The sequence below is a fragment of the Phyllostomus hastatus genome, unplaced genomic scaffold (genome assembly GCF_019186645.2).
Source record: "Phyllostomus hastatus isolate PE091 unplaced genomic scaffold, TTU_PhHast_1.1 phas_scaffold_501, whole genome shotgun sequence".
Lineage (NCBI taxonomy): Eukaryota > Metazoa > Chordata > Mammalia > Chiroptera > Phyllostomidae > Phyllostomus > Phyllostomus hastatus.
The window spans coordinates 66,573,451-66,589,871 of record NW_025334033.1 but is presented as its reverse complement, the minus strand read 5'-3'; the positions used below and the strand labels follow the sequence as shown (position 1 = coordinate 66,589,871).

Genomic DNA, 16,421 nt, shown 5'->3' with positions numbered 1-16,421 from the left:
ATCTTCCCTAGCAATTATCTAATGCACTGTTTTTCACTGACAACAAAAATGTCTTTAAATCATGTGCCCTTGCCTCCAGACAATGGTTAACAACCACCCAAGATGCTGCGCTGACACCACCACTGGAGACAGCAGCTTGGGGCGGTTGCTAGCTGTTCCTACACAGCTGCAGTTCGGACCCTTTTATAACTCTTAAAATTTGTTGAGGACCTGAAATAGCTTCTACATGGATTATGTCCACCAGTGTTTACTGCATTGGAAATTATAACCAGAAAATGTCTTCAATGTTTACTCATTTAAGTAACAAGAAATCCATTACATGTTAACAGAAATAACTTCTTTTAACCCAACTGTTTTCCAAAACAAAAATACAGTAAGAAACATGGCATGGCACTGTTTTACATTTTGCAAATTTCTTTAATTCAGGTTAATCAAAGACAGCTTAACTCCCATAATTGCTTCTGCATTCAATCCCTTTGAATAAGATGTTTTTGCAGACACATATGAAGAAAATTTAACATCTTACCTTTGTAATAGGGAGAGAATATTTTAATAACCTCTTCAAGTACTTGTGGATATTCTTTTTGGTACTATATCAAAACTCCACAAGTGGCAATTTCAGTAAGGTTAGTTATAGTATGAAAGCGAAAACCAGATCAATAAGCCCTTTGTGCTCTGTTGCATTAAAGTCCATTGGTCTCAGTGGATTGAGCACCGGCCTGTGCACCAGCCTGTCCACAAAACCAGGTCGCCAGTTTGATTCCCAGGCAGGGCATATGCCTGAGTTGCAGGTCAGATTCCCCAGGTGTGGGGGCATGCTAGAGGCAACTGATCAATGTATCTCTCACACACTGATATTTATCTCCTCCCTACCCCTCTCTCTAAAAAGTAAATAAAATGAGCCCTGGCTGGTGTGGCTCAGTGGACTGAGCACTGGCCTACGAACCAAAGGGTCGCTGGTTTGATTCTCAGTCAATACACATGCATGGGTTGTAGGCCAGGTCCCCAGTTGGGGGCATGTGAGAAGCAACCACACATTGATGTTTCTCTCCCCCTCTTTCTCCCTTCCCTTCCCTTTCTCTAAATATAAATAAATAAAATCTTTTAAAAAAAGAAATGTTAAAAAAAGTAAATAAAATGTCTGAAAATAAAATAAAAAATAAAATCCATTGGTCTGTCTTGCACATTCAATGTACCTTTCACCCATGTATACTTTTATTACACCATGATTGGTGATGGGCGAAGATGTGGGCTCACTGAATTATACATATCTTCCAAATGTTGACACATCATCATACGCTATCAAAAAATATTTTAAAAACTATATTCATTAATATCACCACCAATCTAAGTAGAAACATTTTACATTGCTGGGATGCTGCCAAGCTCACAATGGCAAAAATGAGCTTTCCAAAGTCCTAATTTTTGCTTGAAAGCTCACATTTTATCATTGGCCACAAATACGGTGTTATTTTCCTTAAAGATACAGGCTCACTTTATTTGCAGGTAAATGCTCAATAGTCAAGTATGAATGCCCATGGTTCATCACTTGTTCTTTCAGGTAAAAATAGAACTCCGTGAGAAAAGCACTGGTTTAGCTCACAAATCAATCATACATGAGTTCTCAAAACAACCATTCTACATTTTGGTATACAGCTTTATGCTTACTTCCCATTTTACGATAGCATATTTAAAAAACAAACTCAAGGGTTAAGATTTAATAAAATTAGCATGACAGCTTCATCAAGGACTTTTTTAAAGCTGTGCATGCAGTGAAGAAATATGACCACTAGGACAGCATGACGCCTCTGCCTTGATTCTCTCGAAGCCATGGGCACTGCCCCGCTGGTGCCAGTGTCAGCAGAGCAGAAGACCTATCGTCTGGGCACTGCTAGGAAACAGTCTGGGTTTGCACACTCCCTCGAAAGGGTCTCAGGCTCCCCCCCCCCGCCCCCACAGGTGTCCACAGAGGACGTCTGTGGACCACTGCTCCACACAGTATTATCCACCAACAGATCCCAAACGTACCTGTGATGGCTACATGAAAATACTTCAATTCTTCTTTACTTTGCGACAGCTCACAAATACTTGGGAGAAAAGCTCTTGTCTCCCCCCAGTCTTGCTAAATATCTCTTCAGGTAACTTCCACAACAGTCTATGAATGTGACATGAATGCCAGGCCCCTGACACTGGTTACTCACCTTAAAGTCTGACAGCCAAAACTAAACTGACACAAATAACAACCTGACCCGCACACAGCAGGGCAGAAATCTGAATAAGGTTTCCATAAGGGCATTATGCTCTGTATTGATGCACTGGTTCTTCATTACAAAGATTTTGCCCCCAGAGCACATTTTGCATTATCTTTTTTGGTCATCACTACTGGGGTGGGGGGGGTGGGGGGCCAGCTTCCGAAATCTACCAGAGGTCAAGGATGCTGTTAACCATGCTACAATACGCAGGACCGCCCCATGAAAAGAATTATACAGCCCAAAACAGCAATCATACCATGTGAAACACTGTATTAATGAATCTCACTACTGTCAAATTGTTGGAAGCTTCCATCACCATGGCTCTTAAATCATATGAGTCTTTCAAAACTGTATATGCAATTACATGACTTTTAGGCAAATATGGACACTTGTTCACAATGTTTTATAATGATCTCAACTTCAATAATCCATTTTTATTTGGTCCATTCTAACAACTCACCTATGGCCTACGTTTCAACCCTACCCACCTGCCCAAACTGGACAGGACTGGCATACCAAAAATGAAAGTGAAGTCAAATATAAACCAGAAAATCACAACTCAAAACACCAAAGAAACAAAGCTAATGTCAGCGGGACACCAGAACATGAAAAACAAAGCAAACTGACGAGGGAAAAGGTCTATTGAACTAGGCAAGCTTTGGTCTTTCTGCTACACACTTAGGGCTAAAATTGAGAGGGAGAAATAATGAAAAACGGGCCCCATTGTCCACATGCCAGAAACACACTGGAAAGGCCATGCCCGCGTGCACGTGTGCTGTCTTGACTCTGTTTCCATCCTATACACTGGAAACACTGTCGAAGAACTTGACGCTCCTACGTTTTCTAAGGAAATACACACCTCCCTCCTCAAAGAAAACTTGGAAAAAGTAGGTATAAAGGAATTTTAATTTCCAAAAATTAAGACAAATTACTACTTGTTCCCTCATTACAGCTCATACATTTCTATCATAATTCGTTTTTAATGCCGACATGATTATCAGAAAGAGTAGCCCCCTTTTCAAAGGAAGCAATAAAATGTCAGCTAACACAAAGGAGTCACATGGCATCACTGAAAACATTTAGGTTTATTTTAATTGCTGCTGAACTGAAAAAGGCCACAGAAATCTTGTTCAGACTCGGTTCTCCTGGTGCCTCTTTTTAACTTTCCATGACAGGATGAGACAATGGGGATCTTGTAGATTCTAAGTTCTTAGGTCTGCATATTTAATTAAAACTAATAAATATTCTCATTACAGATATATGTTGATAAGCCTCCTAAAATGACTGGAATGGATGAGGAGTATGAAATTTTTTAAAAATATCGTGTAAAATGCAATAGATGTCCTTAAAGCCTGTGTCAAAGTTAGAGCCTCACCTGTGAAGGCAGACACACACACACACACGGATACTCACACACAGGGTGAGGCAAAAGTAGGTTTACAGATGCACATATGGAAAATGCAATAAGTAACAAGTAATAATTCAAGAATAAGCTGTTCTGCGTACTCACAACTATAAACCTACTTTTGCCCACCTTGTATAAAGAAAATCAGAAAACTACAATCGGTAATAGGTGCAAAAAAGAAATTATCTTTAAAAAAAACATAGGTGTGCTACAATAGGTGTCTAGAAATCAAAAAACCTTTCTTTTGCATTGAAGTAAAACTTCAAATGTCAATTACATGCTTCGTTTTGAGGCTGCCAAGAAAACTCGGTCCCTCGTCTCAGACGGGAACTCTTACTCTGAAATCTTCAAAAATGAAAGAAATGCAGTCTCACTATTTAGGCCTCAACACTGCTGTGTAAACGCAGAACACAAGCTGTAATCTTTCTACCCCAGCAACGATTTCTAAAATTACATCTCATCCTTTCAATGAGAAAGGGAGAACTTCCATTGAGAACTATAAGCGGGGTCGGGTGGGGGGGTGGATAAAATGTAGGCCTAGTGAGATTAGAATGCACATATGGACTGGCTTTACGTCTACAAGCAGAAAAACACAGAAGCATCACTACGAGGTGGAGGAGGAGGAAGCTGCTTGCAATCCTGCTCCACCAAAACAAAACAGGGCGAGCAAGCCAGAACCTGGCGCGTTTCGGAGGCACCCGGCAAGTGCCCCTTTCCTGGTGGTGGAACGACTGGGTGGAGGAAGGGTTCAAATAGCCAGGCTCAACACCCAAAACGGTGCTTTTTAACTAGTGCTCAGGCCACCTCCAACGTGGACGCGGGTTAACACTGGCGCACGATTTGGGCATCTCGGGAACGGGAAGACAGGGACGCAGCGCAGGTAGACAGGAAACTGGAGCCGCGAAATGCGCCGGGGAGGCGCGGCGGGCGAGCCCGCACCCCACGTGCAGACCCCGCGAGCAGCAGGGCCTCCCTTCCCCACCGCCGCCGGACGCAGTTCGGGGTTTTCGGCCGGAGCGGAGAAGGGGCAGTGATGGGGATGGAGGTTTCCCTGGCTCTTCCGGAAGGGGAAGGCCCCCGGACCGACGGCTGCAGAAGCCAGGAAGAGGTGGGGGAAGTGGGAACCGAGCACAAGGGGAAGTGCGGCAGCGAGTGGATGAGGAAACAGGAAGAGCCCCAGTCCCGCCGGCCGCCCCCATGGGGCGACGGCCCCGCTCGTGCACCACCCCCTCCTTCTCCCCCGACGCCCCCAAGGCCCCGTCGGCGTGCGGAAGAAAACAGAATACAAATTACTTACAACGGCATCGTTTCCTGCGCCGGCACCGCCCAGTCACTTCCCCCCCGCAACCGCCGCCGCTGCCGCCCTGGGCATGATCCACTGAGGCGGGAGGGAGGGGGGCCTGCCGCAGCCCTGGGTCCAACCCCACTCCCGCACCCGCTCCCGCCGCTTTAAGCGCTTCTCCTCCTTCCCCTTCGTCCTAACATGGCGCCCGAGCGCTACCACAGCAACGTTCTAGAACTGCTGACGCCGTCACGCACGCCGTGCGCGCGCCTGCGCAGAGGCTACCCGGCGCCGCGAAGCCTCACGGGAAAGGTAGTTCGTGAGGGGGACGGCGGTCGAGCAATTTCCGCTCCAAACCCGTCACGTTTTTGCTAGGGGTACTGTGAGTGACATGGGAATGGTGCGGGTCGCTTCCGTAGCGGGGCGTCGGTCTTGCGGGGACGCTCCCTTCCGAGCCGGGGGGCGTCGAGGCCCAGACCGCGCGAGGAAGGACCCCGGGAGGCCCCGGGACCGCGAGGAGCGGCTTCCGGCGCATTGTGAGGTCCCGCGGTTCGTGTCGCCTGAGGTCGCGGCGGCTGCGCCTCCCCTCGAATGGCGCCTGTGGAGGCGCTTAGAAGGAACCGAGGCACCCACGCGTGTCCGGTGTGCCGCCCGAGAGCGGGACTCAGGACGCGGCCACGTGGGGCCGGGGCCTTGGGGTGTAAGAGGTTACTGCTGAAGCGCTTCGCGCTGCTCTGCAAAACGGAAATAAACCCCTTTCCGTTCAACGTGGCCATGCCAGCGGGGTCCTTAGCGGAGCTGGTGCGGGGGGCGCGGAGGTGCCCCTGAGACGCACCTTCCCCCGCGACGGCGCCTTTCGGCTGTCGGCTCCCCGAGGGCTTGTGCTCAGGGGCTCGAGGAGTGTTTGTTGAATGAGTAACCTCTCGGGGTGGGACAGGGACAAACCCGAGTTCATTTCACACTCGAACGAAGTATGGAAACTTGGGCGGGCGCTGCTGCTGCGGCCGCCGTTTCCCGGAGGCGGCGTTTCCCGGCCCTCGTCTCTCCCCGGGGTGGGGCCCGGGGGCCCGCGCCCACGCCCCCGGCGGAAGGCGGGGACACCGTGCCCGAGCCGGACTCGGCCCCGAGGCTCCCGGCGTCGAATTGGAACGCGGCGTAAAGCGTCGCGCGCGTGGTTGGAAGGCAGGGGCGGGAAGGGGTCGAATGCGGCCGGCGACGTTCCGGATTCTGTAAACGCACTCCGGAAGTCTGGCGGAGGGCTTCCCCCTTCCCGCCCCCCGGACATCCGGTGGGGCGAGCGCGCGGGGACTGTAGGTCGGCGGGGAAAGCGCAGGGCCCCAGCCATTAAAGGGGACACCACGAAAGTTACTTTCACCTGTTTTCTTTTTACACGTTCAATGTAGCTCCTAGAAAATTTTCAATGGTCTCTGTGACCGCCCTTTCCGTGGAACAGCACTCTCTGGAGACAGACTTGACCTTGATTCTCAGTGCTTGTGCTCACTGCTTACCCTTCTGTCCCGGGGGTGGCCTTGGTTAAGGACCCCGCGGTGGGCCTGTCCTCCAAAGACGGAAAATCTGGGATCCAGAGAGCACGATAAAGCGTTAAGCCGGCGCTCTTGAACCTGCTGCACCGATAGGCGCTGATGGTACACTCGGTGAAGTCAAGACTGGGGCCTTCCCGAGCTCGCCCACGGCCGCCCACTCCCTGGCGGCGCGGCCTGAAGAGGAGGCGGACGGGGATCCGCGGTAGCCCCGTAGCAGCGTCTCCGTTCCAGCCTCCCGCAGCAGGGGTTCGCTCAGGGCCCGGGGCGTGCTCCGCGCCAGGTCGCTTGCCGAAGACCGCTGAAAGGAACTGTGTTTGCAGGTGGAGTCAAGGCAGATTTCCCCCAGCAGGCGACTTGAGAAATGCCCTGGCAGGAAAATGAGGATTCAGGACGTGGACAGGGGGAGGAGAGCACGTGGGCAAGAGGGAAGAACTTTAAAAAAGAAGAAGGGAGAAGGAAGGGGCGGAGGAGGGAGAAGACATCCTGTCGAGAAAACTTAAGGTTCGAGAAGTGTATCAGGTAGAGGAAAAGACGAACAAACGAAAACGCGGAGCGAAAGGTGCCAGGCCGGGCCCCTCTCCACTGTGAGAAACACCGTGGAGACCTCGGGCGCACCAGACTCCGAATTCCAGGGGGCCGGGGCCGGTAGTAAACCCACAACAGAGGTGGGAGCTGCAGGGTGTTGTGGTTGGGAACCACGAACGAAGTGAATCAAGTGAATCGGCGTGAGAATCCCGGGAGCCAGACCGGCCCTCCCCGGGGTGCTGGCTTGGAGCTGAGGCCGTGCTGGGAGCTTTGGATTTTACCTTTTTGTGGATGGGGGAGCCATCGGAAGTTTCGAAACGGAATGAGCTGTTTTCTGAAAGATCGCTCAAAGGGCAGGGAATGCGTTTGCCCTGGGGGAGACTCTGGAGTGGGAGGATAGGTGAGGTAAGAGATGATGAAGCTCGAAGTAGAGAAGGAAGCGGATTGCGAGAGATGTCGGCAATGCAGTTAATCCTGGTTGGGGGCGGTGATGCTGTGGAAGGTAGAAAGGATCACGAAGGTTCTAGGGAGGGTGTCAGGGTGAAGGGGGCTCCGGGTGACTGAAACAAGACAGGAAGATAACTGCGTGGGTGAGCTTGATACGACTGGGTTTTGCAGCCCCCGTGAGACCTTCGGAAATGTGTGTCAGGCCGCTGAAAACATGCTTCAGGGGCTGGAGACAGAGGTCCTAACCTCTGCAAGCAAGACTCAGGTGTCAGTGGAATCAAGTTCTGGAAGCGACTTACGTACACCCAGTCTTAGGCAACGAAAATGTCACACCTGAGTAAGGAGCGAGGCGTTTGCGTGGCCCTAACGTGTAGGACCCAGTTAAGGGTAAAACTTGAGCCACGGAAAGGGGAACGAGAGCTAAAGCCAACTACCAGTGCATTGACTGGGACGCTCTCCGTACTGTGAGCCCCGCCTTGCTCGTCCTCCGAGCCCCTGCCCACTCCCTGCGGCTGCCGCCGGTCTCCACTACTACTGGCTGCCCTGCAGCCGGCCCTTGCCCCAGCCCAGCCGTTTCTGCCAGCCGCTCAGAGTGGGGCGGTGCTCTCAGCTGGTGTTAAGTAGCCTTCAGATTGCGCGGTCCACACAACGACGTCATACACAGTGGGGAGGATTCTGAAACTGGTTCTCTTAGGTCCACGGTGCATTCGAGTGAAAAAAAAAAACAATGTACACAAATGTGTCTGAGCACAGAACCTCTTCCCATTGTGGGGACTACCTGGATTGTGTTTCAGTGTCGCTTAGGGGGTGATAATTGCAGATACTGTGTGCCATGCAGGGTTCTATCCCAAAAATAAAGTACGCTGATTCATTGGACTATTAATGGTGCATGCTTTTAAAAAAGTTTCATCAGAAACCAGATTTATGAGTCACTAAGTAAAAATAACAGAAGCATTTCCATCGAATGAGTGTTGTACTCAAGCTGTCTTTGCATTAGATTCTCATTCCCCTTTTAGGTGTTTGTTAGTTTATGTTCTAAAGAATGTATCATCTGCCATTTGCATGCAAGAAAGAACCACAACAGCATGCTGGATAGAACCAGCCCAAACTGCTGCGTCTGCTGGTTTCTACAGCAAATCCGTATCCTTGGTTTCTTCCTTTCCCTCAGTAACCATATCCAACCTGTGATCAAGTCCCACTGATCCCACCTCCCAGATCCATTGGAAATCCACCCCCTTTTCTCCGTCTCCACGGCCACCGTCCCCTTCTTGGCCCCCGTCTTGTCTCAGACCATTGTCGTAGGCCCGGTTCTCCTCCCACTTCCACTCCTGCCTTTCTCCCGTCCGTTGTCCATGCAGTAGCTGATTTTCAGAACGTGCTGGAGATGTTCTCACCCCGGTACCCAACCCCAGTTTCGTGGCTTCAGTAATGCCGTGTGTAATCGGGCTTTTCTCTCCAGCCTCGTCCCAGACTCTTCCCCTTTCCCTGCTGCGCTGCAACCCTCCTGGCCTCTTCTTGGTCTTGACACGCAAAGCTCCCTCGAGCCTCCACCCTTGTCTCCCTCTGCAGCACTGCCTAGTTCAGTGGTTGCCTCCTCAGTCTGTCAAAGGTCGCAGGTCACCGCCTCACGGATGCCTTCCCAGACCACTCATCCAAACTTTGTTTATTTGCATTATAGTCCTGATCGCATAACCAGAACTTCCTTGGTAATTTTTACAATTATTTATTCTGTCATCCTCACTAAAATATAAGCTCCATGAAGGTAGGGACTCAGATTATACTGTTTAATACTCGTGGAAGCCCAAAGCACGGAAGAGCAGTTGGCACAGACTGGCACTGAAAGAATTACGTCGTGACTGATTGGTCAAAGACAACTTGGACTGGCCCGGGCATTTCAATTCAATCATTTCAATTCTGCAGTTAATCTGGCTAAAACAAACAAACAAAAAACAGTTGTAATTATCCCAGCATGAGCTGCCATAACAAAGTACCACAGAATGAGTGGCTTAAACCCCAGGCATTTATTTCACTTCCAGAGGCTGAGAAGTCAGATCTCAGCGCCAACACGGCCGCTTTCCGACAAGGGCTCTCTTCCTGACTTGTGGACGGCCGTGTGTCACCGTGCCCTCGCCAGGCAGAGACAAAGCGAAAGCACTTGCATGTTTGCTCCAGTGCAAGGGAGACTAATCCTGCTGGATCCGGGCCCACCCTTGTGACCTCACTTAACCTTAATTCCCTGGAAGCCTCGTCTCCAAACAATCACAGCCGGGGGGGTGGGGGGTGGGGTGGGCAGTAGAGCTTACACATACAAATTTGGAGACATGCAAACATTCAGTCCCTAACAGTGGTCCGCAGATTGTCAGCTCCTGGGAGGTAATAATGCCTATTAATCATTAGATTAGTTATTGCGGTGGGGCAACTGCCACAAGCTTTAAGCTGCTTAAAACAACACAGGCTTTATCAATCAGTTTCGGTGGGTCAGGAGTTCGGACATGGCTTAGTTGGGCCCTCTGCTTCAGGGTCTCTCAACAAGGCTGCCTTCATGGCATTAGGACTGGGGTCTCATCCTCAGACCCCCGGGATTCACTTCCATCCCTGTCTGCTGGCGGACTCAGTTCCTGGAAGCTGTTAGGTTGAAGGTGTCAGTGTCCTGCTGGCTGTTTGCTAAGTGCCCTCCCAGCTCCTGGCCAAGGGGGTCTCTCCGACGCGGCAGCATGCTTCATCAAAGCTTCTTTCTTGGGTGGAGAAGACGACAGAGCCGGCTGGTATCATCCGAGGTCTCCCATCACCTAAGCGTTGTCGTGTTCCCTCGGATTGAAATAATCCACCCACACTCAGAGAGGAGGTTACTCAGAAGTGCAAACACCTGTGGGTGGAGATCACCGTGGGGGGGCCCATCTCAGAGCTGGCCTGGCCTATCCACCAGACTGACTGTGTGTAACACCCACAGTGGTGCCACATCCAAATATACTAAATGCAAAATTTGTATCACATTCTGATTAATTTAAATTTTTTTAATTGAATGTATTGGGCTGACCTTGGTTAATAAATCACATAGGCTTCAGGTGTACAACTCTGTAATACGCCATCTGCGCGTCGTCTTGTATGTTCACGGCCCCCTAAGTCTAGCCGCCTTCCATCACCACTTATCCCCCCATACCCTCTTCTACCAAAGTGGCACTAGGGAAGCTTCTCGGCGACCCTCAGAGTTACTTAAGTGTCCCATCACAGCCATATGGACTAAAGAAGGACTGAACATTGGAATTAGTTATTTAAAAAAACAGCTGTGCAAAAAAGTTCAGCTAAATGGCTTTTATTCACTAACTTATTGTACTTCTACTGTGCGCTATGTACGTTTTTAGTCCCTAGAGATCCACAGAAGCGAAACAAAAACCTTGCCCTCATGGAGGGGAGGTTTCCCTTTCGGTGGGGGAGAGAGACAAGAGATGCGTAGGCAGACAAAGTGAGGTCCAGGTGAGCAGAGGAAAGAAACGGTGGGGTGTCGCGGAGAGGACGATGTGGGGAGGCCTCTGAGGAGGGGCTGTCTGCGCTGAGCGTGGATACAATGAGAGTGAGCCAAGCAGCCCAGGCGAAGACCCCCCGACAGACTGTACTTGGCAATGAGGCTCGAAGTGAGGGAGATGGACAGTGAGCTCCCGAGGGGACAGGCTGTCGGGCCTCCCAGACCCAGGTCAGGACGTGGCCTTTCAGTCTGTGTGGGCGGGGAAGGCAGCGGAGGGCTTCGCGCAGACCTGGTTTCTGCTTCAACAGGATGTCCCTGCTGACATGTCGAGAGTTGTCACCGAAAGGAGCAGGCAGGGTGACAGCAGCAATCCAGGTAGGAGAAGGTTGTGTCCTGGGCCAGGACACGAGGCTGGAGGGGGAAGAGGCGGGCAGACTCTCTTCTGATTGCTTGGGTTTGCTCAGTGAAGTAAGAAGCAGTGTCATGAAATGTAACCATCAGGAAGACATGAAGAGGTAGGTATTACAAAGACTAAGGACTTCGAACTGCTGAAAATGTGTTCTTTTTATTTACTTAGTATTTTTTATTAAAATATAAGGGTCAGAAATAGACCGGTGAAAGAAAAGGAAAAAGAATAAGGGTAAATTGGACGTCATCAAAATTAAAAACTTTTGTCCTGGCAGGTGTGGTTCAGTGGATTGAGCACCACCCTGCAGACCAAAAGGTTGCCGGTTCGATTCCCAGTCAGGGCACATACCTGGGTAGCGGGCTGGGTCCCCCCTAGCGCTGTGAAAGAGGCAACCAGTCAATGTTTCTCTCACACATCAATGTTTCTCTCCCTCTCTTTCTCCCCCCACTCTCTAAAAATAAATATTTTTTTAAAAAGTAAAAACTTTTGTACCTTAAAGGGGGTCATCAAGAAGGTGAAAAGACAAGCCACTAAATGGGAGGAAATATTTGCAAATCATATATCTGATGTGTCTTATATTTAGAATATATAAGAATTCTTATAATTCAATAACAAGAGATCAACAACCCATATAAAAAGTGAGCAAAGGACTTGACTATACAGTTCTCCGGAGAAGATGTATAAGTAGCCAGCAGGCACGTGGAAGGATGCTTAGGCACAATGTGATACACGCTTCATTACCCTTAAATACACACGCACACACACATACGAATTATAGGTGTTGGTAAGGATACAGAGAAATTAGAATCCTCACACGGCTGCTGGAAATGTAAAATGATGCGGCCACTGTGGAAGAACAGAACGGCAGTTCCTCAATAAGTTAAACGTGCGGTTACCATATGACAGCAATTCTATTCCTAGGGGTCTGCCCAGAAGAATTGATGTCAGGTGTTCAAGCAAGAACTTGACCTCAGATGTTCATAGCAGCTGTGTTCACTATATTTAAAGGTGGAAACAACCCAAGTGTCCACCAACGAATGGTTAAACCAAATGTGGTCTCCCCACACGACGGAATTTTACTCAGCCACGAAAAAAAAAGAATGGAGTACTGACACATGCTGTGACTCGGATGACCCTTGAAAACATGCTGAGTGAAAGAAGCCAGACACAAAAGGCCACGTATCAGATGATTCTGTTTATTGAAAATGTCCAGAATAGAGAAACTCACAGAGACAGAAATCAGGTTAGTGGTTGCTAGGAGCTGGTGGAGAGGGGACAACAAGGAGTGATTGCTTAATGCGGGTTTCATGTAGGGCAATAGAATGTTCTGGAGCTGGACAGTGGTGCACTTACAGCACCGTGAGTGTGCTTAGTGCCACGGACTTATACATCTCACATGGTTATGATGCTGAATTTTATGTTGTGTTTTACCACAATAAAAAAAATAGTGCCCTCCCCAGCGGGGCGCTAAAAAAAAATAGCACAGTATATGCACCTAACATTATCCAAAGGGATCATATAGATACACCATTAAAATAGACCTAAACAAATTTCTCATTCTAAAAGCCCTGTGAATTATAAGGCTTTTAATGCTGGAAGAGACCACCAGGATTGATTGCTTACGCCTACACTGTACAGTTAGTTTGCTAAAAATATTTGACAATTTTCTAAGTATCACAAATACTAGAATTCTTCATTCTGTTACATGAATTTTTCCACGAAGAGGTCTCCAGTGCTTTCTGACATATTGCTTGGGGTCCTGACCCTGAACTCAAAAAGCAGCCTTGTGGAAACCAATCACATCTGATTCACTGTGATTCAACAAAGCATAAACAGTCCTAATTTATTTCCATTTCTAATACCACTGGTGTTGGGAACCACCCTGCCTGGTTTCAGAAGCTGTAACCCCCACCAAGGCTATGGCTGAGGGAGCAACCTTGGACTGTAAGAAACTAAGGAGACAAAAGCTTATCTCCCTGGCAGGAGTGCCGCTTCTGCTCCTTTTACTTCATCCATAACTGGCCCCCAATGCTTGGTCGGTTAGCCAATGATGGGTAAGATTCCCCAAAGGGGGGACGACTTAAGACAGGCACGATCACGTGGGAGACCCCCAGTGAAGGACTTTGGGGGCTACAGCAAAAGGGGGTGATGGACCCTCGCCCCTCGGCTTTAACAAAGCCTGAGTCCTCATTCCCTCTTCGAGAAATCTCCTAATCTCCTGGCTGCCTTACTTCCCTTGCTCCACCTAAGCCTGAAACAATGATGGAGGGTGGTGCAGCCCTGTGCTGGAAAGGGCGGGTTCCCTGGGCAATCAGGCCTAAGAAAGAATATGTAAAATCCTGTGAAACCTGCTTTGTTTAGAATGCTCTCAATTAAATGATAAGGGTCCAAGCAAGAAGTAAATTTGTTCCTCAAAGTTTTACTGCTCTTTAGCTATCTGACCCTGACTCAAAATAGGCCCTCAGAGTTCTTTGTTATCTATTGTTTGATCCCTACTTCCTGGCAATGATTAATGAGCTTTACCTGTATTCCTGTGCAAATGAACCCTATAAAAGCCCATTGAGGAACAGGCTCTTGGCCCTTCTCCTTTGAGAGATTGCCCACCTTTCCTCCCCAAGCAGATCATGTCTTCGTAGACTCATTCTCATCCGTGGTGGCTGGGGGGGGGGGCCCTGTGGGCGGAGCCCCCACACACACGGGTATCTGGGCCATGAAAAATTGTACAGATTCATTAGCCCACGTGTTCAAGTAATATGTTGTCTGATTTTCTCCACACTGTAAATTACCGGAAATATTAGCATGCAGATGACTTACGCTAAGAATGAAATATCAAATCAAGGTTCATCCCACAGCTGTGCCACAGACGCCTCACCGAGTTTACCTTCCCAGTATAGTTTTAATGATGCAGTCACTCGTCACCACGCAGCGTTTGATAATAATCTCACTTAATAAAATATTTGCTTGCAGGAAAAACAATTTTCTGAAAACTGGGAAAGCGGGTTTTAATGCAGTTTTTCACATTACAGTGTCAAAGTCATCTCTAGTTCCGTGGAGGGTTATGGCACAAGGTTTCTCCAGCTTCACTGTGTTGCAGGATTGTTTCTGAAGAGATACTCTGCCTGGAAGTGAAAGAAAGATAAAAAGGCAAGTCAACAATTAGTAGGTATTGCAAGATATTTATGAGTCATATATGTGTACTACTAATGTTTACAATTAAAAATAAAAGTACATAAAGCTTACTTTCAAACGAGTAATAAAAATAGCTAAGGGAAATAAGCTAGTCAGAGAAGGACAAGTACCACATGATTTCACTTATATATGGAACCTAATGAGCAAAATAAACAAACAGAATAGAAATAGACCATAGATGCAGAGAACAGATTGAGTGATGGCTATTAGAGGGAAGGGGGTTGGGATGCTACATGAATAAAGATGAAGGAATAGTAAAAAAAAAACACCAAAACCCACCCTCAAAGCATACGGTGATGACCAGAGGGGAAGGAGGGAGGGGGAGGCAAGAGGGTAAACGGGGAGGTCAATGGTGATGGAAGGAGACTTGACTTCGGGTGGTGAGCACACAGTACAGTGTAGAGATGATGTGTTATAGAGCTGTATGTACACCTGAAACCTATATGATTCTACTAACCAATGACACCCAAGAAATTCAATAAAAATTTTTTGATCTTATTGTAAACTGTGAAGGTATCAGAAGCTACTTTACCAGACACACCATTTCTCTATGTCAACTGCCTTCCCATGCAGATTCAGGTACATTTTATTTTCAAACTGATACTAAAAACAAAAAAAAATCTCTCACCAGAAAATCAACAGGGTCCTCCGGCCTGACCTTGCAGCACTCGCTGAGGCCCTGCATGAGCGTGGGCATGACGTAGGTCATCAGATAGTTTCTCAGGGGGGCGGACTGCGCCTGCAGCAGCTCCCGCTCTTCCTTTTTCACTTCCTCCAGTCGTTTGTTCTGCCAGGGGAGCGTTCGGGGGCGGGGCGAACAGTCAGAAAAAGGAGAACACCTTCACACGACTCGGCCCGCAAGGCCTCGGAACTAGACGGTGCTATAAACGTTCAGCACGTTGTTATTATAAAGATGGCATTTCCAACCGGCAGAGAGTATGTGTAACGATGAGCTAGTCGTTTAGAAAATAATGGACTGGACTCCTACCTCAACTTCTTAGACAAAAATAATTTCTAGCTGCCTAGAGGAAGGAAGGAACAGAAGTGAGGGAGGGAGGGAGGGAGGGAAAAGGAAAATCACAGACGTGCTCACAGAAGGTCTGAGGTGTGGGTCTGGCGGCCACGTGTTATCCCCTTGCTCAGCATGCAGCTGCCCTTCCTTGGGAAAAATAATTCCACATTTCCTTCGAGAAATCTTCCTCCTCAGCCTAGTGCTTTAGGTGGGACTGAAGACCACCAGGCCAGCCCCCCTCCCGCCCATGAACACGTGAGGAAGAGCCCCAGGATGACGCTGACACAGGACGTGCAGCAGAGAGAGGGGCCCTGGTCCTTGGTGACATCACCCGAGCCACCCTCTCCAGCCTCGCCTGAAGGCCCGCCCTCCGGACTTTCCGTTACGCGAACCCACCCGTGTTCTTGATTTCTAAGCCATTTTAAATTTGCCTTTTTGTCGCTTGCAAGTTAAAGTGTCCTGGTTTTCTTTTCTTTTTTCTTTTTTTTTTTTTTTTAAAAGAAGTCTTTCCCAGCAAGATAGCAAACCCAAAAACTAAAATGGGAAGAGACGGATAGATTTGACTACAAAGAAACAGAAACGTTCTTATGACCAGAAAAAACACCATAAATGATGTTAAACCAAGAGATGAAAAAAACTATTTGCAACAAACTATAAACAGCTAAGATGTTGTGGGAACTCACGCCATTGGCCAGGCACTGCCTGCATGTTTGTACACATATTAACTCTTTAATCACCACGGCCCCTCCATGAGTCGGTGCTATAATCGTCTTAATTTCCCAGATAGTAACTAGCAGATGGAGAAACTGGGCCAGGGAGTCACACGCAGAGTGGAGCTGGGTTTGGACAATGTGGGAGGCTGTTGTCTCCTGGGGCTATTCCTGTTTTTCTTG

General features: G+C 48.5%; 2 protein-coding genes across 5 annotated transcripts in view; both read right to left on the bottom strand.

The window, feature by feature from the left end:
• The window catches only part of PAPOLA (poly(A) polymerase alpha), a 61,193-nt gene extending 56,016 nt beyond the window's left edge, over positions 1-5,177 (bottom strand). For all 4 annotated transcript variants that reach the window (XM_045823624.1, XM_045823626.1, XM_045823625.1 and 1 more), the window contains exon 1: positions 4,955-5,177. In XM_045823624.1, the coding sequence (XP_045679580.1) occupies positions 4,955-4,962 (8 nt within the window). In that variant the 5' untranslated portion in view covers positions 4,963-5,177. The remainder of the gene's footprint in view (positions 1-4,954) is intronic.
• An 8,733-nt stretch (positions 5,178-13,910) lies between these two features.
• The window catches only part of AK7 (adenylate kinase 7), a 60,456-nt gene continuing 57,945 nt past the window's right edge, over positions 13,911-16,421 (bottom strand). The window contains exons 17-18 of the mRNA XM_045823058.1: positions 15,145-15,303; positions 13,911-14,446 (exon numbers count right to left, since the gene is read on the bottom strand). Coding sequence (XP_045679014.1) covers positions 14,408-14,446; positions 15,145-15,303 — 198 coding nt within the window. The 3' untranslated portion in view covers positions 13,911-14,407. The remainder of the gene's footprint in view (positions 14,447-15,144; positions 15,304-16,421) is intronic.